General features: G+C 40.5%; 1 protein-coding gene across 1 annotated transcript; it reads left to right on the top strand.

Annotated features, from left to right (window-relative positions):
* Nucleotides 1–15,358: 15,358 nt before the first annotated feature.
* LOC113291322 lies at nt 15,359–16,733 on the top strand. Its single transcript, XM_026540870.1, has 2 exons — nt 15,359–16,245; nt 16,310–16,733. The coding sequence occupies exons 1-2, from the start codon at nt 15,359–15,361 to the stop codon at nt 16,731–16,733; spliced, it is 1,311 nt and encodes a 436-aa protein (XP_026396655.1).
* The last annotated feature ends 4,217 nt before the right edge of the window (nt 16,734–20,950 follow it).

Genomic DNA, 20,950 nt, shown 5'->3' with positions numbered 1-20,950 from the left:
GTGTTTGTTAGTATGAGCCGTACTTGCACTTAGTCGAGGGATAGTTTTTCTTTATAAGGTGAGGAGTTTTGAGGACCCGGAGGATGATTCAATCTTCGAGGACGAAAATGTTATAAGGTGAGGAGAATGTAAAGACCCTCAAGCTTGTCTACGTTATTTGACCAGCCAAGAGACAAATTAAGCCGCTAATGAATCAATTAATTAGAGATGGACGTTAATTAATAGGAATTAATCTAACAATCATTTAGGTATGAAACTAGTATCTTTGTATAAGTCTCGAAAATTCGTGCGAGATGGAATACTCGAACGTGTCATTTGGATGCCGGACGAAGAAGATTTATCAACTTGTTTTTGAAGGGTAGATTTGTCATTTCTTAGTGTTTGAGGGTGAAAACAGTTTCTGCTGGTTTTGGTAATTTCGTGTGATGAGGGTGAGAAACAAATCTAAACCCTAAACAATGTATTGCAAGGGAGTACTTTAGATTTGAGAGATCAATCTGTACAAGTCCGGCCTAAACCAAGAAATGGTCGTTCCAGACTTGCTTCGGTTACAAAGTGAAGAAGAAGGTTGGTTTTGCGGAAGGAAGCGAAGAGAGTGTTGAGACCAGAATAGTTGATTCTTGAAGAGTAGTTGTTTTGTAACTTGTATCAGAAAGTGGGAAGCTAATAGATGGGAAAGCTAGCAAACGTTTTCTGAGTGTTGTATGCTCCTGACCAAAACTTGTTGTTCGGTGGAAATAGGAAACGCCTATTTATAAAAGTCGAAGTGAAACGTACTCTGGTCTCATTAAGAAATGGAAAACGGGTGAGTAAATGGGAGGAGGTGGTAACCGGTAATGCTTGGAATTGATGTTCCATAAAAGAAAGCGTTTCACCATTACCCCCTGTATTTACTAACCGCCTCATCCTTATGACACTTTCTTATAACGAGCGTAGTGTGCGCCGCACGCTGTAAACCGCCAAACTAATAACCAATGAGCATCCCCCAGTTTGTGACATGTGTTGATGTCTCGAGTGTTTTCGTGGAAAACATGTAGCATGTTGTAGACGTCTGGCAAGTTGAGCTTGGGAGACTTGTTGGCTCGGTGGTGACCTTCAAGAGTCGAGATTTTGCATCTTAAGAGGAAGGTAGTCGTTGATTATTGCAACCTTTCGTTTGGTATCCAGTAGCATGAAAGTATGATCAGTATGGCTTTAATACGGCCCAGTTTAGGCGTGGCCAAAAGTTAGGGTTTTGGCTTTGTTTAGGCGCGACCAAACTAGGGCCAAAGGTTTCCATGTGTTAGATGGTAACCTTGGACTGCTAAGATCTGCATCTTAGATGAAAAAGTGGTCGTTGATTGTTGCCGGCCTTCGTTTTGGTAGTCGCATAGGGAAGAACGGCATGGTATGGTGCGGGAAGGTTGTTGACATGCCATTGGCACATGTGGCATGGCATGCCTCGGCGCGGTTTGGCGTGGCCAAAAATAGGGTTTTGGGCCAAAGGTTACCAGGCGTTGTTTGGCGACCTTGGACGGCTCGGATTTGCATCTAGGATGGAAGGGTGGTCGTTGATCGCCGCACGCCTTCGTTTTGGTAGCCGCATGGGGAAGGACGACATGGTATGGCGTGGCAAGGTGGTTGGCATGCCATTGGCACATGTGGCATGGCATGCCTTGGCGCGGTTTGGCGTGGCCAGAACTAGGGTTTTGGGCCAAAGGTTACCATGCATTGTTTGGCGACCTTGGACGGCTAGGATTTGCATCTAGGATAGAAGGGTGGCCATTGATCGTCGCACGCGTTCGTTTTGGTAGCCGCATATGGAAGGCCGGCATGGTATGGCGCGTCAAGGTGGTTGGCATGCCATTGGCACATGTGGCATGGCATGCCTTGGAGCGGTTTGGCGTGGCCAAAACTAGGGTTTTGGGCCAAAGGTTACCATGCGTTGTTTGGCGACCTTGGACGGCTAGGATTTGCATCTAGGATGGAAGGGTGGTCGTTGATCGTCGCACGCCTTCGTTTTGGTAGCCACATAGGGAAGACTGGCATGGTGGGGCCAAGGACAATGGCGTGGATGGCTTGGCATAGTGGGGCCAAGGGTTTGGTATGGACGGCTTGGCATGCTGGGCCAAGGCAAGGTGCAGTTGGCTTGGGATGGTGGGGACAAGGGTTTGGCATGCCATTGGCACATGGTGCGGCTAGCATGGTTGGGGCCAAGGCAACGCGCGGTTGGTTTGGCATGGTGGGGCCAAGGGTTTGGCATGCCATTGGCGCATGGTGCGGCTAGCATGGTTGGGGCCAAGGCATGACGCATGGTGCGGCTAGCTTGGTGGGGCCAAGGTTTTGGCATGCCATTGACGCATGGTGCGGCTAGCATGGTTGGGGCCAAGGCAAGGTGTGGTTGGCTTGGCATGGTGGGGTCAAGGGTTTGGCATGCCATTAGCGCATGGTGCGGCTAGCATGGTTGACATGCCTTGGCGTGGTAGACGTGGCTAGCATGGATTGCCATTGGCACAGTGGTGCGGCTGGCATGGTTGGCATGCCTTGGCGCGGAGATGTGGTTGGCATGGTTTGCCATTGGAACAGTGGTGCGGCTAGCATGGTTGGCATGCCTTGGCGCGGAGATGTGGCTGGCATGGTTTGTTATTGGCACAGTGGTGCTGCTAGCATGGTTGGCATTCCTTGGCGCGGTAGTATGAGAATTAGGGTTTGGTATATACGAAGATGATGACGGTCAATACTAAGGGTTCTGCCGTGGAACATGACACATGTATATAAAAAAAAGGTACCCTGGTAATTCTTACGTAGGTATGTTGAATGATTCAATAAATGCGCTAGTGGTTGTAGTGACGTCATGTCAGATTTAAGGTTTTACGATTTTAACCCTAAGCTAAAAGCCACCATCAACATTAAGTCCCCTGCTTAGCTCGGAACAGGAGCATTGTTGCGAGGTAAGCATAAGATGGTGACATGCCATGACAAAATAGAAATGGCAAGTCATGAAAAGATGGTCAGGAAGACCCGACTAACCTTTTTCGAGAGGTAAGGAGAATTCGTGATTCTTGTGTTGGCAGCCTTGCGTAAATTCTACTCATGGCGTTGCTGTCTAGACCTTGAAATGGTAGAGGCGGTTGCTGGTTGAGATGCAGACTATCGGCTTGGCTTGATCTCGCGTCATCTTGGCTGCGCTAGGGAACGCGAAGGTGCTGGATTAGCGAGTTGTCGGTGTTGGTGCGGCTTGAGCGGAGCCGCTGGCGTTGGTCGGCTTGGAATGGGAGCCGCAGGCATTGGTTGGCTTGGAATGGGAGCCGCAGGCGTTGGTAGGATTGGAATGGGAGCTGCAGGCGTTGGTCGGCTTGGAATATTGGTCGGCTTGGAATGGGAGGCGCAGGCGCTGGTCGGCTTTGAATGGGAGCCGTCAGCATTGGTCGTCTTGAAATGGAGCTGCTTGCGTTGCTCGTCTTGGAGTGGAGCTAGCTTGAGTTCCTTGGAAGGATCACGACTGTCTTCAGTTCCGTGGAAGGATGACGACCGGATTCAGTTTCATGGGATGATGGCAACTTTGTCTGAATTAGGGTTTGGCATGTCGATACCCTAATGAGCGCCCTTTACTAGAATCGCTGTAGAATTCTCGTACAAACTCGTATTTTGACGGTCCGCCCCTCCATTCTGAACGGAAAAGAATTTCCTATCTCCTTTAGCGTGAATATTTAGGTTTTGAGATCGTTCGGGAGGTGAAAATAGCTCGACAGTAAAATTCAGGAAGAATTGCGGGGTCGTGGAATGATGGCAGCTTGCTTTAGTTCCGTGGGAAGATGATGACTTGCTTTGGGAAGATAACAACTTGCTTTAGTTCCCTGGGAAGGTGACGACTGGCTTCGGTAAGATAACAACTTGCTTCAGTTCCCTGAGAAGGTGACGACAGGCTTCGGGAAGGTAACAACCTTCTTCAGTTCACTGGGAAGGTGACGACTGGCTTCAGGAAGATAACAACTTGCTTCAGTTCCCTGGGAAGGTGAGGACTGGCTTCGGGAAGGTAACAACTTGCTTCAGATTTTAGCATGTTGCAACCCTAATTAGCGCCCCTTACTAGAATCGGTGTAGAATTCTCGTACGAACTCGGATTTTGAAGGTTAGCCTCTTTATTATGAACGGAAAAGAATTTACTATCTCCAGAAGTGAGAATATTTAGGTTTTGAGCTCGTTCGAGAGGTGAAAACAGCTCGACAGTAAAATTCAGGAAGAACTCAGGAGGGATGTTGCGGGCCCGAGGTGGCATAGTCGCGCCTAGTCATCCGTTTCATGGAGCAAGAAGGAATCTTTATTTTGTTCAAACTCTAGAAACTCCGTCCGCATGAAAAGAGATATTGACCTTCTTCTGTTTCCTGTTGCTCGTCCGGATCCGTGCTTTCGTCTGCAGTGTCTCTCCAGTGGATTCCAAAATTTATCAAACTCCATTGCATTCTTGGGACGGATGGATATGGTTGCGTTTTCGGTCCATCCTTGATTTTAGATTGTTCAGTGCCTGGACCCTCTGATCGCGATGGCAATATGTTGTGGATGCTTGTATTGGTCGAAATCTTCTGGAGACACTGGATGAAATAGATGAGTTGGGAGACGTTTCGTTGGCGATGTGCTACTATCAAGTCTTCGAGGACTTGGTTCCAAGTGGCATCCTTCTAACCATCTTCCGAATCTTGGACTATCGTGTGGAATTGGATGTGGTGAGCAGTCCCCAGTTATGCTTCTGTTAGATCCGATGGCTTGGCCGAATATGTGAATGTATCTTTGTGGCGTGCATTTGACGTCTTCGGTGCACATGTACGTCTTCATGTTGATAAATTCCTGCGGCTCATAAAACTTGTACAGTGATGATGTTGAAATCAGAAATAACCTGGTTGAGGGGAGTGAAAGTGTCCCATGTTGGTAGTCCCCATGTGTAGCCTACTTTCATTGCATCTCCTTGAATCCACGTCCACATGATTTGATATAAGCTTATCGTACTCTTCTGGATGTGACGCTGGGGTGATCAGAATATCACATGATGAAATATCTTGGATAGTGAAGTGGTAGGAATGAGAGAGTTATGTTGTTTATCATGGCTCCCTCTGTTTCTTCAAGAAAATGTTTCACCCGCATCTCTGGAGTTATCTCATGAGTCTTTGATGGTCGTCGGGATGGACTGCCATGAGCAGTCCCCAGTCGCATTTTTCTTCAGTTTCTGAAGTTGTTTTCCTCTGAGCAGGCTTGGGATCCTCTGCGGCCTTGTAAAGTGTTGAAGATGTCTTCTGGACAGATAGGTGATGATTTTCTTGCGCTGCACCCTTGAAGAGTAGATGACCTTGTTGTGGCTATGACCTTTTGGTTGAATGTGTCTTCTGAGCTTTGACAGTGAAGGGATTCCATGTACATCCCCAGTCCCCAAGTATGGTTTATATTTTTCCATCTTGTATGTTCAGTGGGTTTACCATGATAAAGACATCACCATCGTGCGTTCGTACTGGTTTTGTTACTTCTTCCACGTGGAACTTAAAATATGGAGGAGTACAGGTTACTTTTGTAGTGATTACTGCTGTGGTGAAGCTCTGGCTGGTATTAACAAATGAGCGGCAACAGTTCTTGGTAGCAGATGTAATCAGAAGAGACTACATTGTCGTGGTAACAAAGTAGGTTGGCTGGAATTGTATGGGCATCCATGGAAGTAAAAGGATTAGCTGGACGCGTAAGCGAGCAAACTTTCCGTGATCACGAGTTTTGGCGAGATGGATCAAAAGACGGTCATGACTACGAAGATTGAATGGCTGAGATCATGATCCTTGACATGGGGAGCGTGGTGGTACGACCCTTTGCAGGAATAAACGACGTTGAAGCATCTTCGGCTCTTGGAAAGGATGTTGAAACTTAAGGAGCCAAATGCTGAAGCTTCGGCTTCGGATTCTGGAGCAGCTTATGGAGAGAACGCTGAAGCGGAGCGGCTGCTTGAGCGAGCATTAAAGCGGAGCGGCTGTCAGAGCGAACGTTGAAGCGGAGCCGCTACTGGAGGACGTTGAAGTGCGGCTGTTGGAGCGAACGTTGAAGAGGAGCGTCTACGTTAATTAGTGTGCTGTCAAACTGGTACAGATGGCTTGGCATAGTGGGGCCAAGGGTTTGGTACGGACGGCTTGGCATGGTGGGGCCAAGGCAAGGTGCGGTTGGCTTGGGATGGTGGGGCCAAGGGTTTGGCATGCCATTGGCGCATGGTTGGGGCCAAAGCAAGGCGGTGTTGGCTTGGCATGGTGGGGCCAAGGGTTTGGCATACCATTGGCGCATTGTGCGGATAGCATGGTTGGGGACAAGGCAAGGCACGGTTGGCTCGGCATGGTGGGGCCAAGACAAGGTGCGGTTGGCTTGGCATGGTGGGGCCAAGGGTTTGGCATGCCATTGGCGCATGGTGCGGCTAGCATGGTTGACATGCCTTGGCGCGGTAGACGTGGCTGGCATGCCTTGGTGCGGAGATGTGGCTGACATGGTTTGCCATTGACACAGTGGTGCGGCTGGCATGGTTGGCATGCCTTGGCGCGGAGATGTGGCTGGCATGGTTTTCCATTGGCACAGTGGTGCGGCTGGCAGGGTTGGCATGCCTTGGCGCGGTAGCATGAGAATTAGGGTTTGGTATGTACGAAGATGATGTCGGTCAATACTAAGGGTTCTGCCGTGGAACATGACACAGGTATATAAAAAAAAGGTACCCTGGTAATTCTTACGTAGGTGTGTTGAATGATTCAATAAATGCGCTAGTGGTTGTAGTGACGTCATGTCAGATGTAAGGTTTTACGATTTTAACCCTAAGCTAAAAACCACCATCAACACTTAAATCAACCGCCTAGCTGCCCTTATCCGTTTCGTGGGTCCCTTCCCAAGTTTTATTGGTCTTATCCCCTTACATGTCGAAGAGAATCATTTCTCTTATCTTCTTCTCTTTCTTTGTTCTTCTTCTTCTCTGTTCCTCTTTTCCTTCTCTCTGTCGATCTCAGCTCAGAAGAACTGAGTTATTCTTGAGCGAGATGCTCATAGAAAGTTAGTTAGCTCGATGAATAAAGAAGATGGTGTGGTGTTGAAGTTGATTTAGTCGCGGGAGAATAATGAACTGATGCTGCTGAGGATTGATAGTTAGAGTTTGGTTTTGAAGATGAAGAATTAAGAAGAGCTGAGTACGATCGAGGAATAGATGATGGTGGTGATGTTGATTCTGATTTACAAGAAAAAGGTAAATTAGGGTTTTAATAATTTGAAGGTTAATGTCTGAATTTGGTTGATTAATCCAGTAATTATCGTTGGGTTTGTTTTTAATTGAAGTATAATTGGAGGTATTAGGTTTAATTTAAGTTTCTGTAGGAATCATGAATTAGGGATCATGCAAATTAGGTTGTCTAAATAGGAACCTACAGACGAAGAAGTTGAATTGGTTAAAGGTGATTGAAGTTAGGTTGTTGATTTAAGGTTTCGCAGAGAAGAAATAGAAACTAGGGTTTGAGTTATGATTGGGAATTAGCTGAATGATATTGGGAGGAAGAAAATTTGGAAACAGATGAAGGGATTGAATTACATGTTGATATTGAATTGAACCAGACGAAGATGAAGATGGTGTTCTGAGTAGAAGAGATATGATTATGATTGAGACTGAAGTTGAGTTGAGTTTAGATGAACCTGATTCTAGGGTTGTTGGTAACCGTCATGGTATGGAGTTGAGATTGTTCTAGATGAATGTTAGCTATTTGTGTTTATGGTGGTGGTCTTAACTGAGGTTGTGGATCTGTAAAGAATGAGGAATTGAAAGATGTTCTTGAACTACAGAGTTGGTGGTTGTATTGGAATCCGGTGGTGATGGAATTGTTGTTGTTGGTGGTGGTTTAGTAAAGCACATGACTTTGGAGATGGTGTTGATACTAGATTTGTTACTGATGCAGGACATGGCAGGGTAGTTGATGTTGAACTGGTGGAGGTGTATATAGTTTGTCAGGTGCAGGGAAGAGTCGGGTTAGTGGTTTAAACGAATTGTATGGCTGAAGCTAAAGATATCTAAGTTGCATGAGATTAAATTGTGTCTGAGTTGAGGATGAAATGGTTATGTGAACTGAATCTAGTGGGTCTGAAATGTGAAGCCGAGTTGGTAATGATATTGCTGTGAAAGTAAAATAGGTTGATCAATACAAGGATTTGGGTATGAGGATGCCGAATCTGCATGATGAAGGGTTAAGTTGCTATGGTGGTTTGAATGAACTTTTGAAGTGAAGTATAGTGATGTTATTGTTGGTATTGGGAGCTGTAAGGTGAAAGGGAATAAACTGGAAATGGAGATGTATGAATCTGTTGAGAAGAAATGAAGCTAATGATGTTATTGTTGAAGTCTTAGTTGAAAAGAAGTTGGAAGTTAGACGTAGCTTAAGAACATGTGTATAGTTGGAATATTATAGAGATTGTGTGTTTGTATCTTGTGCTTTGTTTGTGCAGTAGAGTTCTTTGGCCTGAGCAATGACTCTAGCCTGTGCCAGGCTTTGGCCTTGAGCTTTTCAGCTTAGTCAGAACCTGACTGACCTGGCTTACCCTGACTCAGATATCTGAGTGAGTTGACTCATTAACTAGACCTGACTAGACTTGACTCAGTGGTCCTTGACCGATTTGACTCACTTGACCAGGACTTTGACCTTGACGTTAGATAGACTGTTAGTTGACCCCATTGACCGTTAGAGACTGTTGGTTGACCTGTTTGACTAGGCTTTGGATTAATGGGCTCTTGTAATGGACTTGGGCTTAGGACTAGTGTTCATATTTTGGTGAATTGGACCCTTATGGTCTGAATTAGTCTTTGGTTTCTTCTACAGATTTGTAGATATTCATAAGGCTTATCTAGTGGACTATAGATTCAATATAATTGGGTTAATAAACCTTAGGTAATTCTTAATATAGAGAATGAAAGGTGTAGAATTATAAATGGGCTTAGAACTATTAGACAGTTTACTTAGCCTATGATTAGTAAAATTGTATGAGTTTATGTAATGAGTCTTGTATGAGCCTTTTGGCTAATCTATAGGGTGCTTGTATGATTAACAATTAGTCTTTATTAACATAGATCGATTCAAAGGACGAACCAGCGGATTATGGAATTCGAGGTAGACATGGTTTGCCTACAGAATAGGTGGGAACTCTGTAACCTTCTTGTAATCATTAAGCTTTCCTTTATCTGCGAGCATGATGAGTCTTTACTATTTGAGTTCATGATAGCGTATATTGTGATGTTCTGTTTCCTGTATCTTGAGTATGACGTATATGTTGTATCTGTATGTACGTTGTTGCTATGATGTGTTGTGTTTGATATGCATTGTGAGATTTCCCTGCGAGGAATGTCTGTGTTTCCCCACGGCTCTTAGCTAAGTTAAGTAAGGCGGTAATTCATCCGTCGACAATATTATTTAGTAGGGCGGTAATTCATCCGTTTAAATATTATTATAAATATTTCATTAATAGGCCGGTAAGTCATCCGTTTGAATATTATTGCTTAATAAGATAGTAGGGCGGTAACTCATCCGTTTGAATATTACCTAGTAGGGCGGTAATTCATCCGTTATGATATTATATATACTATTTTATTTGAGGGAAATCACTCGTGTGCATATTATACTTGTTCATCTAACTTTCTGATCTTGATGGTAATATTCTGAATCATAGTTTGTATGGGCACTCTGTGTGGATGATGTTATTATTATTGGTTAGGGTTGTTTTCGCGTCTCTAATGAGTTTGGCGAGGTTAGGATAACACTTGCTTCTTGTTGCACGAATTGCTGAATGCTTAGATTCATTACTCTTCTTTTCAATTTCTGTTTTTAGAATTGTGAATCATGTTAATGATTACTTGGAAGTTATATGTTTTCTTTGGGCACCCTTTGGGACGATGTGCTCACTTGTTCCCACTACAGTTTCAGTAATCAGAAGGAATGAAGCGTGCGAAGATACCCGATTTTGTATCTTAGGGCTCTTTTGATTATAGTGTTGTCGTGTATCTGTATTATATGTATTATTTCTTTATTCTGTAAAACAACACATTTATATATTTATATAACATGAGAGACTTTCGAATATATTGTATCAGAGAGTTTGGGTTTGTTTGTTAGCACTTTATGTGAAGATGGTTCTTAGGATTGATAATATGGATTTGATGCTTAAATTAGGTTGTAATCCTATAGCTAAGCAGGTATAAGAGTTGGGGCGTCACAAGCTTACCAACACATATTTCGATAAATAGATAAGCGAGATAAATTCGGCTCGAAATAGCAAATGCGTATAATCGAAGTCTATATAGCAATACGATTTTTGTCTCTAAATAGGAGATAGCATATATAGACTTTGGATTGATAGCATTGCACCTAGTTTGTTTATGCTTGAGAATCTTCTCTTCTGATATAAGATCCACTCAAACTAGATCGAAGTTTCTACGGGGATCTTTAGACTGTTTGTATATCTAAAGACGTCTTGTGATAATCTAACGTTAACAGACTCTATTCCGTGTGTGATAGATCACAAGAGATTCAAGTTGATTGTGTGCAGATGCTGATTTAAGATCAAAGAAGATTTGAAGACAAGAAGACTTTTTGGGCTCATACTCTTTGGTGTGCACAATACTTGTTTCGGCTGGAAAGGGATCCAACTATAATCGGTTTATCTTTGTGATAGATTGGATTGATTAGTTGAGTAGATCGGCATCAATACACTTCTTTGTGATTAATGGTATTGATTGCATAGTCTAACCATTACTTCGGTAGTTGTTGAGAGATTGATCTAAGGACCCGACAAAGGAGTTTATTGGTCAAACGGAAGAGCTTTTGTCAAACTCATATCATTTTGTTTGGAAAGAGTTGTTACCGAACATATTGGTTGTTCCTTTACTGTTTGGAATACGAACCAAAGGAACTGTTCCAAGTGCGTGACTTACTGCAAGTTGGAGGCGCAGGGATACTGAGGAAACTAGGTGAACTATAGGTTTAGTTGTTTGGTCTCAACTATACGAAGTTGGTTTGATTTTGTATAGCGTCTTAATTCTGAGAGCACTCAACTCTGGACTAGGTCTCGGGGTTTTTCTGCATTTGAGGTTTCCTCGTTAACAAAATCTTGTTGTGTCTTTTACTTTTCTATTTCCACAATTATAATTGTTTTATTATAATTAGAAGTAAAATACACAAACGTTAATTACTATTTTACTTGATATACAATCCCTAGAGTTTGGTTAAGTCCGAACCTATTATCAAGTAAACATACTTCGTTGTTGTATTATCTCGATCCCGTATCCATAGACGATCATACGAAGTGTGAACCGATTAGTTGTATTGTATCGATTCAATTTATAAACAATCACTTTCGGAAAAGGATTTATAGGTGGAAAATTTTTAGATTGAGGTATATTTGGGTACCCTCGTCTTTTCACGATCAGAGATCAAAACGATAATTCTGAGGAGAGACAAATCAAAAGGTCTTGTAATGAGTCTTCTAACTCTTCATAAAATAGCATCAACGAGAAGAAATCCCATCTTTCTCTTCTCAAAACATCAAACCATCGTCCCAAATAATCCGATCTGAAACTCTCTGATGTAAAAATGAAGAGCAACCAGTCCGAGACTTCTAGCAACCAAACCGAACCAATGGAAGGTGTGGAAATGGAGGAAATTGAAAAGAACCCAGCTGTTGAGGTAGAAATTGCGCTGATTAATAACATGAGGGCTGCTAACAAGGTAGTTTTAAACTTTGATTTTACTTCCAACAAATTTTCAAACCCTAATTCCTCTTTTTCTCGGTTTCATAGTCTGATAATTTCTTATTATTTGCAAGCCCTAATTTTGCCTAAAAATTGCAATCTTGCTTTCATAGGTTTCATTTTCAATTGCTACTTTCTGTCGACTTACATAATCACATTTAGTTTTAAGTTGTTAAGATATTTTTGTGTGATTATAATCCATACTCCGTTGACTGCGGAAATTCTAATTAGATTCTCTTATTTGGGTGCTTCTGTGTTGATTGTTTTTTATCCTTCAAGTTGTACTGTTGAGCTGCAACTAATTGGATTGGTTGTTGGTTTAATTTGTCTCTATGATTTGATTGATTGTAATGTTTTTAGTCTCCCAGTTGACCTACTACTGTTTGATTTGGACACTTTCACAATTTGACTCTCTGATTTGATTGATTCTAATCAATTTTGTTGCTCTGTCGAGTTGCAGCTAATTGACTTGGATGCTTTAATAACTTGGGTTGATTTCTTTGTTATCAAGTATCTCATTAATCTTAGGATATTCTTAGGCGTAAGTGATAGATTAGTTTACCCTTCTTGGTTCTCTTGTTTGCGCTTGGACCTCATTCAGTTCCTCAACCTGTGTACTTTTAGTGTCTCCCGAAAAGTTACTACCTGCAGTTCTTGTTCTTTTTAAGAACTCTCATCATGAGAATCTTGTCGTGGAATTGTCAGGGCTTCGGAAACTCTACAAAAAAAACTGCTTTAGATATTCTTATTAAGAGTCAAAATCCTGATGTGATTTTTTTATGTGAACCAAAAATGACTCCATAATATGTATTTATTACTGTAATTTTAAATTTCATTCCCATAAACTGTATCATTATCTTATATTATATCTAGTTTTAGTTAACTGCATCAATAAGATAGTCACATAGGATTTTGTGAATACTCTTTCTATTTTACCTTTGTTAGCTTCATCTCAGTAGTATAATCCATTTGTTTATAATCTGCATCATAGTAAGCTTTTTCAGTTTCATAGCATCACTTAAGTTGTTTCAGTAATTGTGCACATCTTAGCATATCCTAGTCATTACAACCCTGTAATTGCACTATAGCATACCCTAATAGTTGCAACGTTTAGCTGTATTCTGCATTCCTTCTACATAATCTTGTAGACTAGATAGTGACCCTGCTAAAATTCCCTTTTAAATTGTACCTTGTAGACTATTCTATCAACTGCATCTCAGCATAATCATCATTCACATAGGCATGTACATTAGCTATAGTTTTAAATTTTAGTCACATATCTGCATTCTTTTGGTCCTTTTTGTAGTTAGTCAGCTTTGCATCATTGCCCTGTAAAATATCTCATCCCTGCATTTTGTATCCTTCTTTTTGAATTTACTACTCCCATTCTGTCTGTCATAAAACTACCAAGTGGGATAACTCATATCCATGCAGTAAATTACTCTCGGTTGTTTATACAAGCATCGATATTATGTTAAACTGTACATGTCTATGAGTACTGACATCCTCACTTGAGTAATCAGGTACCTGTAATACTGTTGCGCGAGTCAAAGAAAAGGGGAAAAAGAGGCAGAAGACTCTTGTCATTGTGGCCGGTTGGTCATTCTCTAACCTCGTTATACTTTATATTTGTATGAATGATAAACCATGGTAGCCTGATACACTAGCTACCCTACTGAGCATTATTTCACACCTGCAATTTTCGGTATCCATAAGCATGAATTTGTGAAATCTGAAGAGCATATCTATGTGTTGAGTCTGTGATTTCACTGAGAACTTCTTAATCTCGGCAGAACCTCTATCTGTGTGTATTCATCCCTGGAACTGATTGTCATTCCTATAAGCATTACTCTTCCGAGTTGTGCATTTGCTTGTTCTGTGACCAGTACACCAATTTGACTCTGTCTGCAAGAATCTGAGAACTAGTTTTTCATTCCCAAAAACATGAGCCTATGATATTAAAGCTTTGCATTGGTTAGCTGAGCTTGTTATTGACTTTACTAAACTTGAATGATTGTGAATCTCTGAAGTTAACTGTCATATTCATAAGCATTGATCTGCAAATATGTGATGATTTTCTGTTGAACTAGTTTCCCTGGTACCTTTGTGCATGAATCTGTGAAGTTTGAATTACATATTTACTTTTGGAGTTTGTTATTTTGTTGTGCATCTCTTAATCTCAATAGAACCTGAATGTGTATGCATAATTCTGAAAGAAATCCTTTGGGATACCTGAACATTGCTTCCCTGATTTGAAGATTTTTTGACTGTTTGATCTTATCATGTCGATTGATATATATGCTAGGCTATGATTGTCACCTTTCGTGACCAAACCAATCGACTAGTTAGAATCAGTCAAGAGGATATTGTTGATATTCCAAGCTCTTACGTAGACATCCCTGACCAATCTGATACCATGGGTGAAGAATTAAACCAGGACCGTAGTATCAAGGAATATATGTACCCAACTAGGGCAAGCCAGCCCTCTTGCATCATTCTACCAGCCGATGCTGTCCAGTTTGAACTAAAAGAAAGCACAATTCATATGTTACCTGTGTTTAGAGGGGTTGATGCTGAAAACCCTTACCACCATGTAAGATATTTTGAAGAATCTGTGGGACTATGTGTTTTAACCAAATTCCGGAAGAGTCCCTCAAATTAAGATTGTTTCCTTTCTCTTTGAAAGAAAAAGCCAAGTCCCGGCTGCATGCCTTACAACCAAAGTCCATTAGAACATGGGATGATCTTACAAAAGAATTTTTCAAAAAGTTTTTCCCTAACCATAAGACTGCGACAATTCGTCAAAGTTTGAATAGTTTTGTGCAATTAGAAGGTGAGACTTTCGCCAAATACCTGGAAAGATTTAATGAATTATTGCTCCAATGCCCTCACCATGGTTTTGAAAAATGGAGACTTGTGAAAATTTTGTATGAAGGTCTAGATGTTTCCACCCAAACCACAGTTGAGTCAATGTTCAATGGTTTATTTATTGATAAAAGTGCTAATGAGGCTTGAACTTTCTTAATTGAAGTAGCTGAAAAAAACTCAGCAGTGGGAGTCCATTTGTGAACCAAAAATACTACCCTTGTAGCCAATGTCCATAGAATTGAGTCTGACTTTGAGGGAAATGCAAAGATTGCATCCCTAGCAAGAAGAGTAGAAGCGTTAGAGCTGCAGAAGAATGTGAAAACTACTGCCCCTACTCTCCGTGAACAAATTGATACAACCACTTGTTCCGCGTGTCACAGTTCAGACCACTTAGTGGATAGCTGTCCAGACCTACATGCATTTCAAGAGTCTAAACTTGAGTAGGACAATATTTTGTATCATAAGCAAGAGTACAATCCTTATTCTCAAACCTACAACCCGGGGTGGAGAAATCACCCTAACTTTTCGTGGTCTAAAGGGCCTGTACAAGGGGATACAACTAGTAATAATCAAGGATATTCATATCCCAGAAACCCCCAAGTGCAATCACACACTCAGTACCCTGTAGAGAAAAAACCTAGCTTTGAAGATAGTGTCGGTCTGTTGACCCAAAATCTGTTGCAACTTCAAAAGACCACATACCAACGTTTCACAAGTCTAGAACTTAAGATGGATCAAATATGTGATGCACTAAATGAGATAGAAAAAGGTAAACTCCCTAGTCAACCTCAACAAATCCAGAAAAGTGCATTTCAGGCAAGCACGCCAGCTTGCAATGAGTCCTCACATAATCAAGTGAATGTTGTCACTATTCTTCGTAGTGGTAAAATTATTAAGAACAATGTAGGTGTACCACAGTCAGATGAGTCTTATACAGACTCACAATTGCACACTACACCACAGAAAACATCTAGTGTAGAAAAAGAATCTGAGCAAGATAGCTACTCTAAGAATTCTACTGATGTTAATATCCCTGCACCATCTCATGTGCCTGTGGCTCCATTTCCTCAAAAGTTGGTGCAACAAAAGAAAGGTACCCAATACAATGAGATGTTGGAGATGTTTAAACGAGTCAATATAAATATTCCTTTCCTCGAAGCAATCAAGCAGATACCTGCTTATGCTAAATTCTTAAAAGATCTATGCACACAAAAGCGAAAACTTCATATGCATAAGCGTGCCTTTCTCACTGAGCAGATGAGTTCAATCATTCCAAATAAAACACCACACAAGTTTAAAGACCCAGGTAGTCCAACTATCACATGCACTATAGGTGACCATACAATCGATAGAGCTTTGTTAGACTTAGGTGCAAGTGTGAACCTTTTTCCATATTCTGTATATGAGCAATTAGGTCTTGGGGAGCTGAAACCCACTCCTGTTAAGCTGCAATTAGCGGACAGACCTGTAAAGATCCCTCGTGGTATTGTTGAAGATGTCGTAATCAAGGTTGACAAATTTTATTTTCCTGTGGAATTCTTTGTGTTGGATATTCAACCTGTGCAAAACCCAGATTGTCACATTCCTGTAATTTTAGGATGTTCTTTCCTGGAGACGTATAATGCTATTATAAACTGTCGTAATGGAGTGTTGAATTTGTCTTTTGTAACATGATTGTAGAACTGAACGTTTTAACATTAGTCAACAACCCTTGGATTGCGATGATTCTGAATTGCATGAGATTAATATGATTGAGAGTCTGATTCAAGACTCATTGCCTGACATCTTATCTATGAATCCTTTGCAAGCATGTTTAGACAATTTTGACTTAGATCTTTTTTATTCTGAGTATATTACTGAAGTCTACTCTTTGCTTGAATCTGTACCACCCATGGATATTGCTAAATGTCAGACTGTTGTGGAACCACTTCCACTTTCTGATTCCAAGTCTGAACCACCTCTTGTCAAATCACCTAAGCTTGATTTGAAACCATTGCCTGACACTTTGAAATATGCTTTCTTAGGTTCTTCTGATACCTTGCATGTTATTATTGCATCATGCTTAGACACAGAACATGAAAGTAAATTTTTTAGAAGTTATTAAAGAGCATAAGGAGGCCTTAGGTTGGACCATATAAGACCTAAAAGGTATAAGTCCCACAATTTGCATGCATCACATAAATCTTGAAGAAAATACTAAACCATCTAGGGAAATGAAAATGAGACTTAACCCCCAACATGAGAGATGTTGTTAAAAGTGAGATTCTGAAATTGCTTGATGCGGGTATCATATACCCAATTCCAGATAGCCAGTGGGTCAGTCCCATTCAAATTGTACCCAAAAATTATGGCATTACTGTAGTTCAAAATGAAATGAATGAGCTAATCCTCACTCGTGTGTCCACAGGGTGGCGAGTCTGCATTTACTATAGAAAATTGAACACAGCAACAAAGAAAGACCATTTTCCTCTCCTCTTCATTGAACAAATGCTAGAAAGGTTGTCAAGACATAGTCACTATTGTTTCTTAGATGACTATTCAGGTTACAACCAGATTCACTTAGCACCCGAAGACCAACCAAAGACCACATTTACCTGTCCTTATGGTACATTTTCTTATCGTTGTATGTCTTTTGGGTTGTGTAATGCACCTGCTACTTTTCAACGTTGCATGATGAGCATCTTTTCTGACATGGTAGATAAGTTTCTTGAAATCTTCATGGATGATTTTTCTGTCTTTGGGTATTTCTTTTGATGAATATTTGCACCATCTTACTCTTGTGTTGATTCGATGTAAAGAAAAGAATTTGGTTTTAAACCGGGGAAAATGTCATTTCATGGTCAATTGAGGCATAGTTCTAGGGCATATCATTTCTAAAAAAGGCATAAAAATAGATAAAGCCAAAGTTGATCTCGTTCAACACTGACCACAACCTCGCTCTGTGAGGGAGATAGGGTCATTCTTAGGCCACGCCTGTTTTTACCGACGATTCATCAAAGACTTTAATAAAATTTCAAGACCCTTGTGTAGTCTTCTTGTAAAAGATGTTGATTTTGTATTTGATGATGCTTATGTACGTGCATTGGAAGAACTTAAAACTATTCTTACATCTGCCCCAATAGTCAGACCACCCGATTGGACTTTACCATTTCAAATTATGTGTGATGCATCTGACTATGATGTAGGATCTGTTTCAGGACAACAAGTAGATAAACTCCCTTATGTGATCTAATATGCCAGTAAGAAACTTAATGATGCTCAACTGAACTATTCAACCACTGAAAAAGAATTGCTAGCTGTAGTGTTTGCATTAGACAAGTTTAGATCTTATTTGATAGGATTCAAAGTCATCATATATTCTGACCATGCTGCATTGAAATATCTTTTGTCTAAGAAAGATGTTAAAGCTCATTTAATTTGATGGATACTCTTATTACAAGAGTTCAATCTCGAAATTCGAGATAAGAAAGGGTCTGAAATGTTGTTGCAGATCACTTGTCTAGATTGAATGTTGAATCTGTTGATGAATCATTGCATATTAGAGAATCATTCCCTGATGAACAATTGATGCTTGTATCTGAAATGCCTTGGTTTGATGATATTGTTAACTACCTTGATACTGGTAGAATGCCTTTGCATTGGTCTAAACAAGACCGATCCAAGTTCTTGTCTGAAGTAAAACACTTCTTTTGGGATGACCCATACTTGTTTAAATATTGTCCTGACCAACTCATAGGAGATGTGTCCCCAATTCTGAACAAAGAGATATTATCTCTTTCTGTCATGACCATGCATGTGGAGGCCAGTTTAGTGCCAAGAAAACTGCTGCAAAGATCTTGCAGAGTGGTTTCTATTGACCATCATTGTTTAAAGACAGTCATGCCTTTTGTGTTGCTTGTGAACGATGTCAGAAATTAGGAAGTATCTCAAGAAGAAACATGATACCCTTACAACCTATTTTGATTGTTGAATTATTTGATGTATTGGGAATTGACTTCATTGGTCCGTTTCCTAATTCTGAAGGTAAGATATACATCCTTGTTGCTGCTGATTATATTTCTAAGTGGGTAGAAGCAATTGCAACCAAAACAAATGACCACAATGTGGTACGTTCGTTCTTAAAAGAAAACATGTTCTCTCGTTTTGGCACCCCTAAAGCTATAATTAGTGACGGGGGTTCACATTTCTGCAATAAGTCTTTTGAGTCTTTAGTGCGCAAGTATGGGATAACTCATAAAGTTGCAACCCCATACCATCCACAAACTAGTGGACAAGTAGAGGTGTCTAATAGGGAGATTAAGCATATTCTAGAAAAGACGGTTAACCCGTCTAGAAAAGATTGGTCTTTACGGTTGAATGATGCTTTATGGGCTTATAGAACAGCGTTTAAAACCCCTATTGGCATTCTCCTTACCATCTTGTGTATGGAAAGCCTTGTCATTTACCTGTTGAGTTAGAACATCGCGCTTATTGGGCCATCAAGAAACTTAACTTTTCTCTTGATAAGGCAGGTACTAAACGGAAACTTCAACTCAATGAGTTGGAAGAGATGAGAAATGATGCTTATGATAGTGTTAAGCTGTACAAAAACAAAATGAAAGTGTTCCATGACAAGTGCATTTTGCGCAAGTCATTTACACCTGGCCAAAAGGTTTTGTTGTACAACTCTCGCTTACATCTTTTTCCAAGTAAATTGCGTTATTGATGGTACAGACCATTTGTGGTACGTACTATTTTCCCTCATGGAGTTGTAGAACTTGAAAATACGGCAACCAAGAGCATCTTCAAAGTCAATGGTCAGAGACTAAAACCATTCTTGGAGCCGCTTCCACCGGATGAAACCACCGACTTGGAAGATCCTGTTTATGTGGACTAAACCGGTTCTCCTGTGTACATACGTATGGATTAAACATCCATTTTATTACCCTTTTATTTTCTTTCTGTATAGTTTTCATGTGTGCTCACCAATATTTTTGTCTTATTGATAATGTTGTTTGCTTTCAAAAGCATTCATCCATTTATGATGTAGCACCATCCTTTCTGTATACGGTAATATCTTTCCTTTAGTCTACTCTGCACTGTTCTCTTGGTATGTTGTTATAATATTTTTAATCTTTTTGAAACATTGAGGACAATGTTAGATTTAGGTTTAGAGGAGTATCTTGCATATAGAGTTTTTAGTCTTCTCTTTTCTTTTTAGATAATTTTTTAGTCTTTTCACTTTTTAGATAAACTTTTTGTAAATATTTGCATAAAACCTCCAACTTGTAGAGATTTTAGAGTCACTGGCATGCTTCTAGGTATGTTTACATAGAGAGTCTGACCGAAATAACTGAACGTGGAAATACTAGAGAACACAATAGGGTTTCTTGTTTATCTGAGTGTTAAAGTTAGATTTAACCGTGCCGGTGGGCGAATTAGGTGCAGCAAAGATATTTGGTATTAGAGTTGTGATCACCCTTAGTGGAGATGACGAGGTGTCGAACTCACAAAAATAAATTCCTTACTTCTATTACACTAACTAGTAGTACAATGACAAGCAGGTTCGTTCCTAAGGGAGAGTGGAGTATAAAGTTGTCGATTTAGTTTCTGAATATTAATGCAAAACAAATAAATGAAAAAAATGAGGATGAGAATGATCAAGGACTATTTCTTGGTCACGAAATGTGAATCTTATTGATATAGCTAGTTTCTGCAAGGTACCATGTTACTAACAACCCTAGAATAATTAGTACGCTCAACTATTTTGTTATTATCTCCTAAGTTCACCAGACACGGAAGCGCTCGACTATCGGTTTCTACTTTCCAAGTTTCCTAGAAGTACGCTCTCTAGGTGTGACTTAAACAAATGCTTTACGCTTTATGAGATAAGATTTCTCCCAGTAATAAAATCAAAAGCATGAATTATCTACTAGTTTCATTCAATACATACGAGTACTTAACAAAGTCACGTCGTCAATACTCATATAGTGTTTTCGAACCGAAAATTCCTGTTGAGGTTTGTTAATTTACAAACTGGAAAACCGTCACCTTAGGTATGCGTACCCGTACGCGTACCCTCAGAAGTTTTCGAACCGAAAATTTCTGCTGGGTTTTCAAACCCAATTCCGGTAAAGCTAAGATACACGTACCCGTACGCGTACCCAAGCTGGTTATATCTCAAATTGGTAGCTCATGAACTTAAAGCAATAAATCATTAAGGAATGCAATCTTTGCAAAACGTGGCTATATTGTTCATGAATTGATTCAAGTGAATCAAACCGATTTTGTTTCAACTGTGTCTATTATAAAGATCTAACCAATTGAACAACTCTTGAACTA

This window comes from Papaver somniferum, chromosome 6, assembly GCF_003573695.1.
Source record: "Papaver somniferum cultivar HN1 chromosome 6, ASM357369v1, whole genome shotgun sequence".
In the NCBI taxonomy this organism is placed as follows: domain Eukaryota; kingdom Viridiplantae; phylum Streptophyta; class Magnoliopsida; order Ranunculales; family Papaveraceae; genus Papaver; species Papaver somniferum.
Note: the sequence above shows the minus strand (reverse complement) of the source record. Positions and strands in the feature narration are given on the sequence as shown.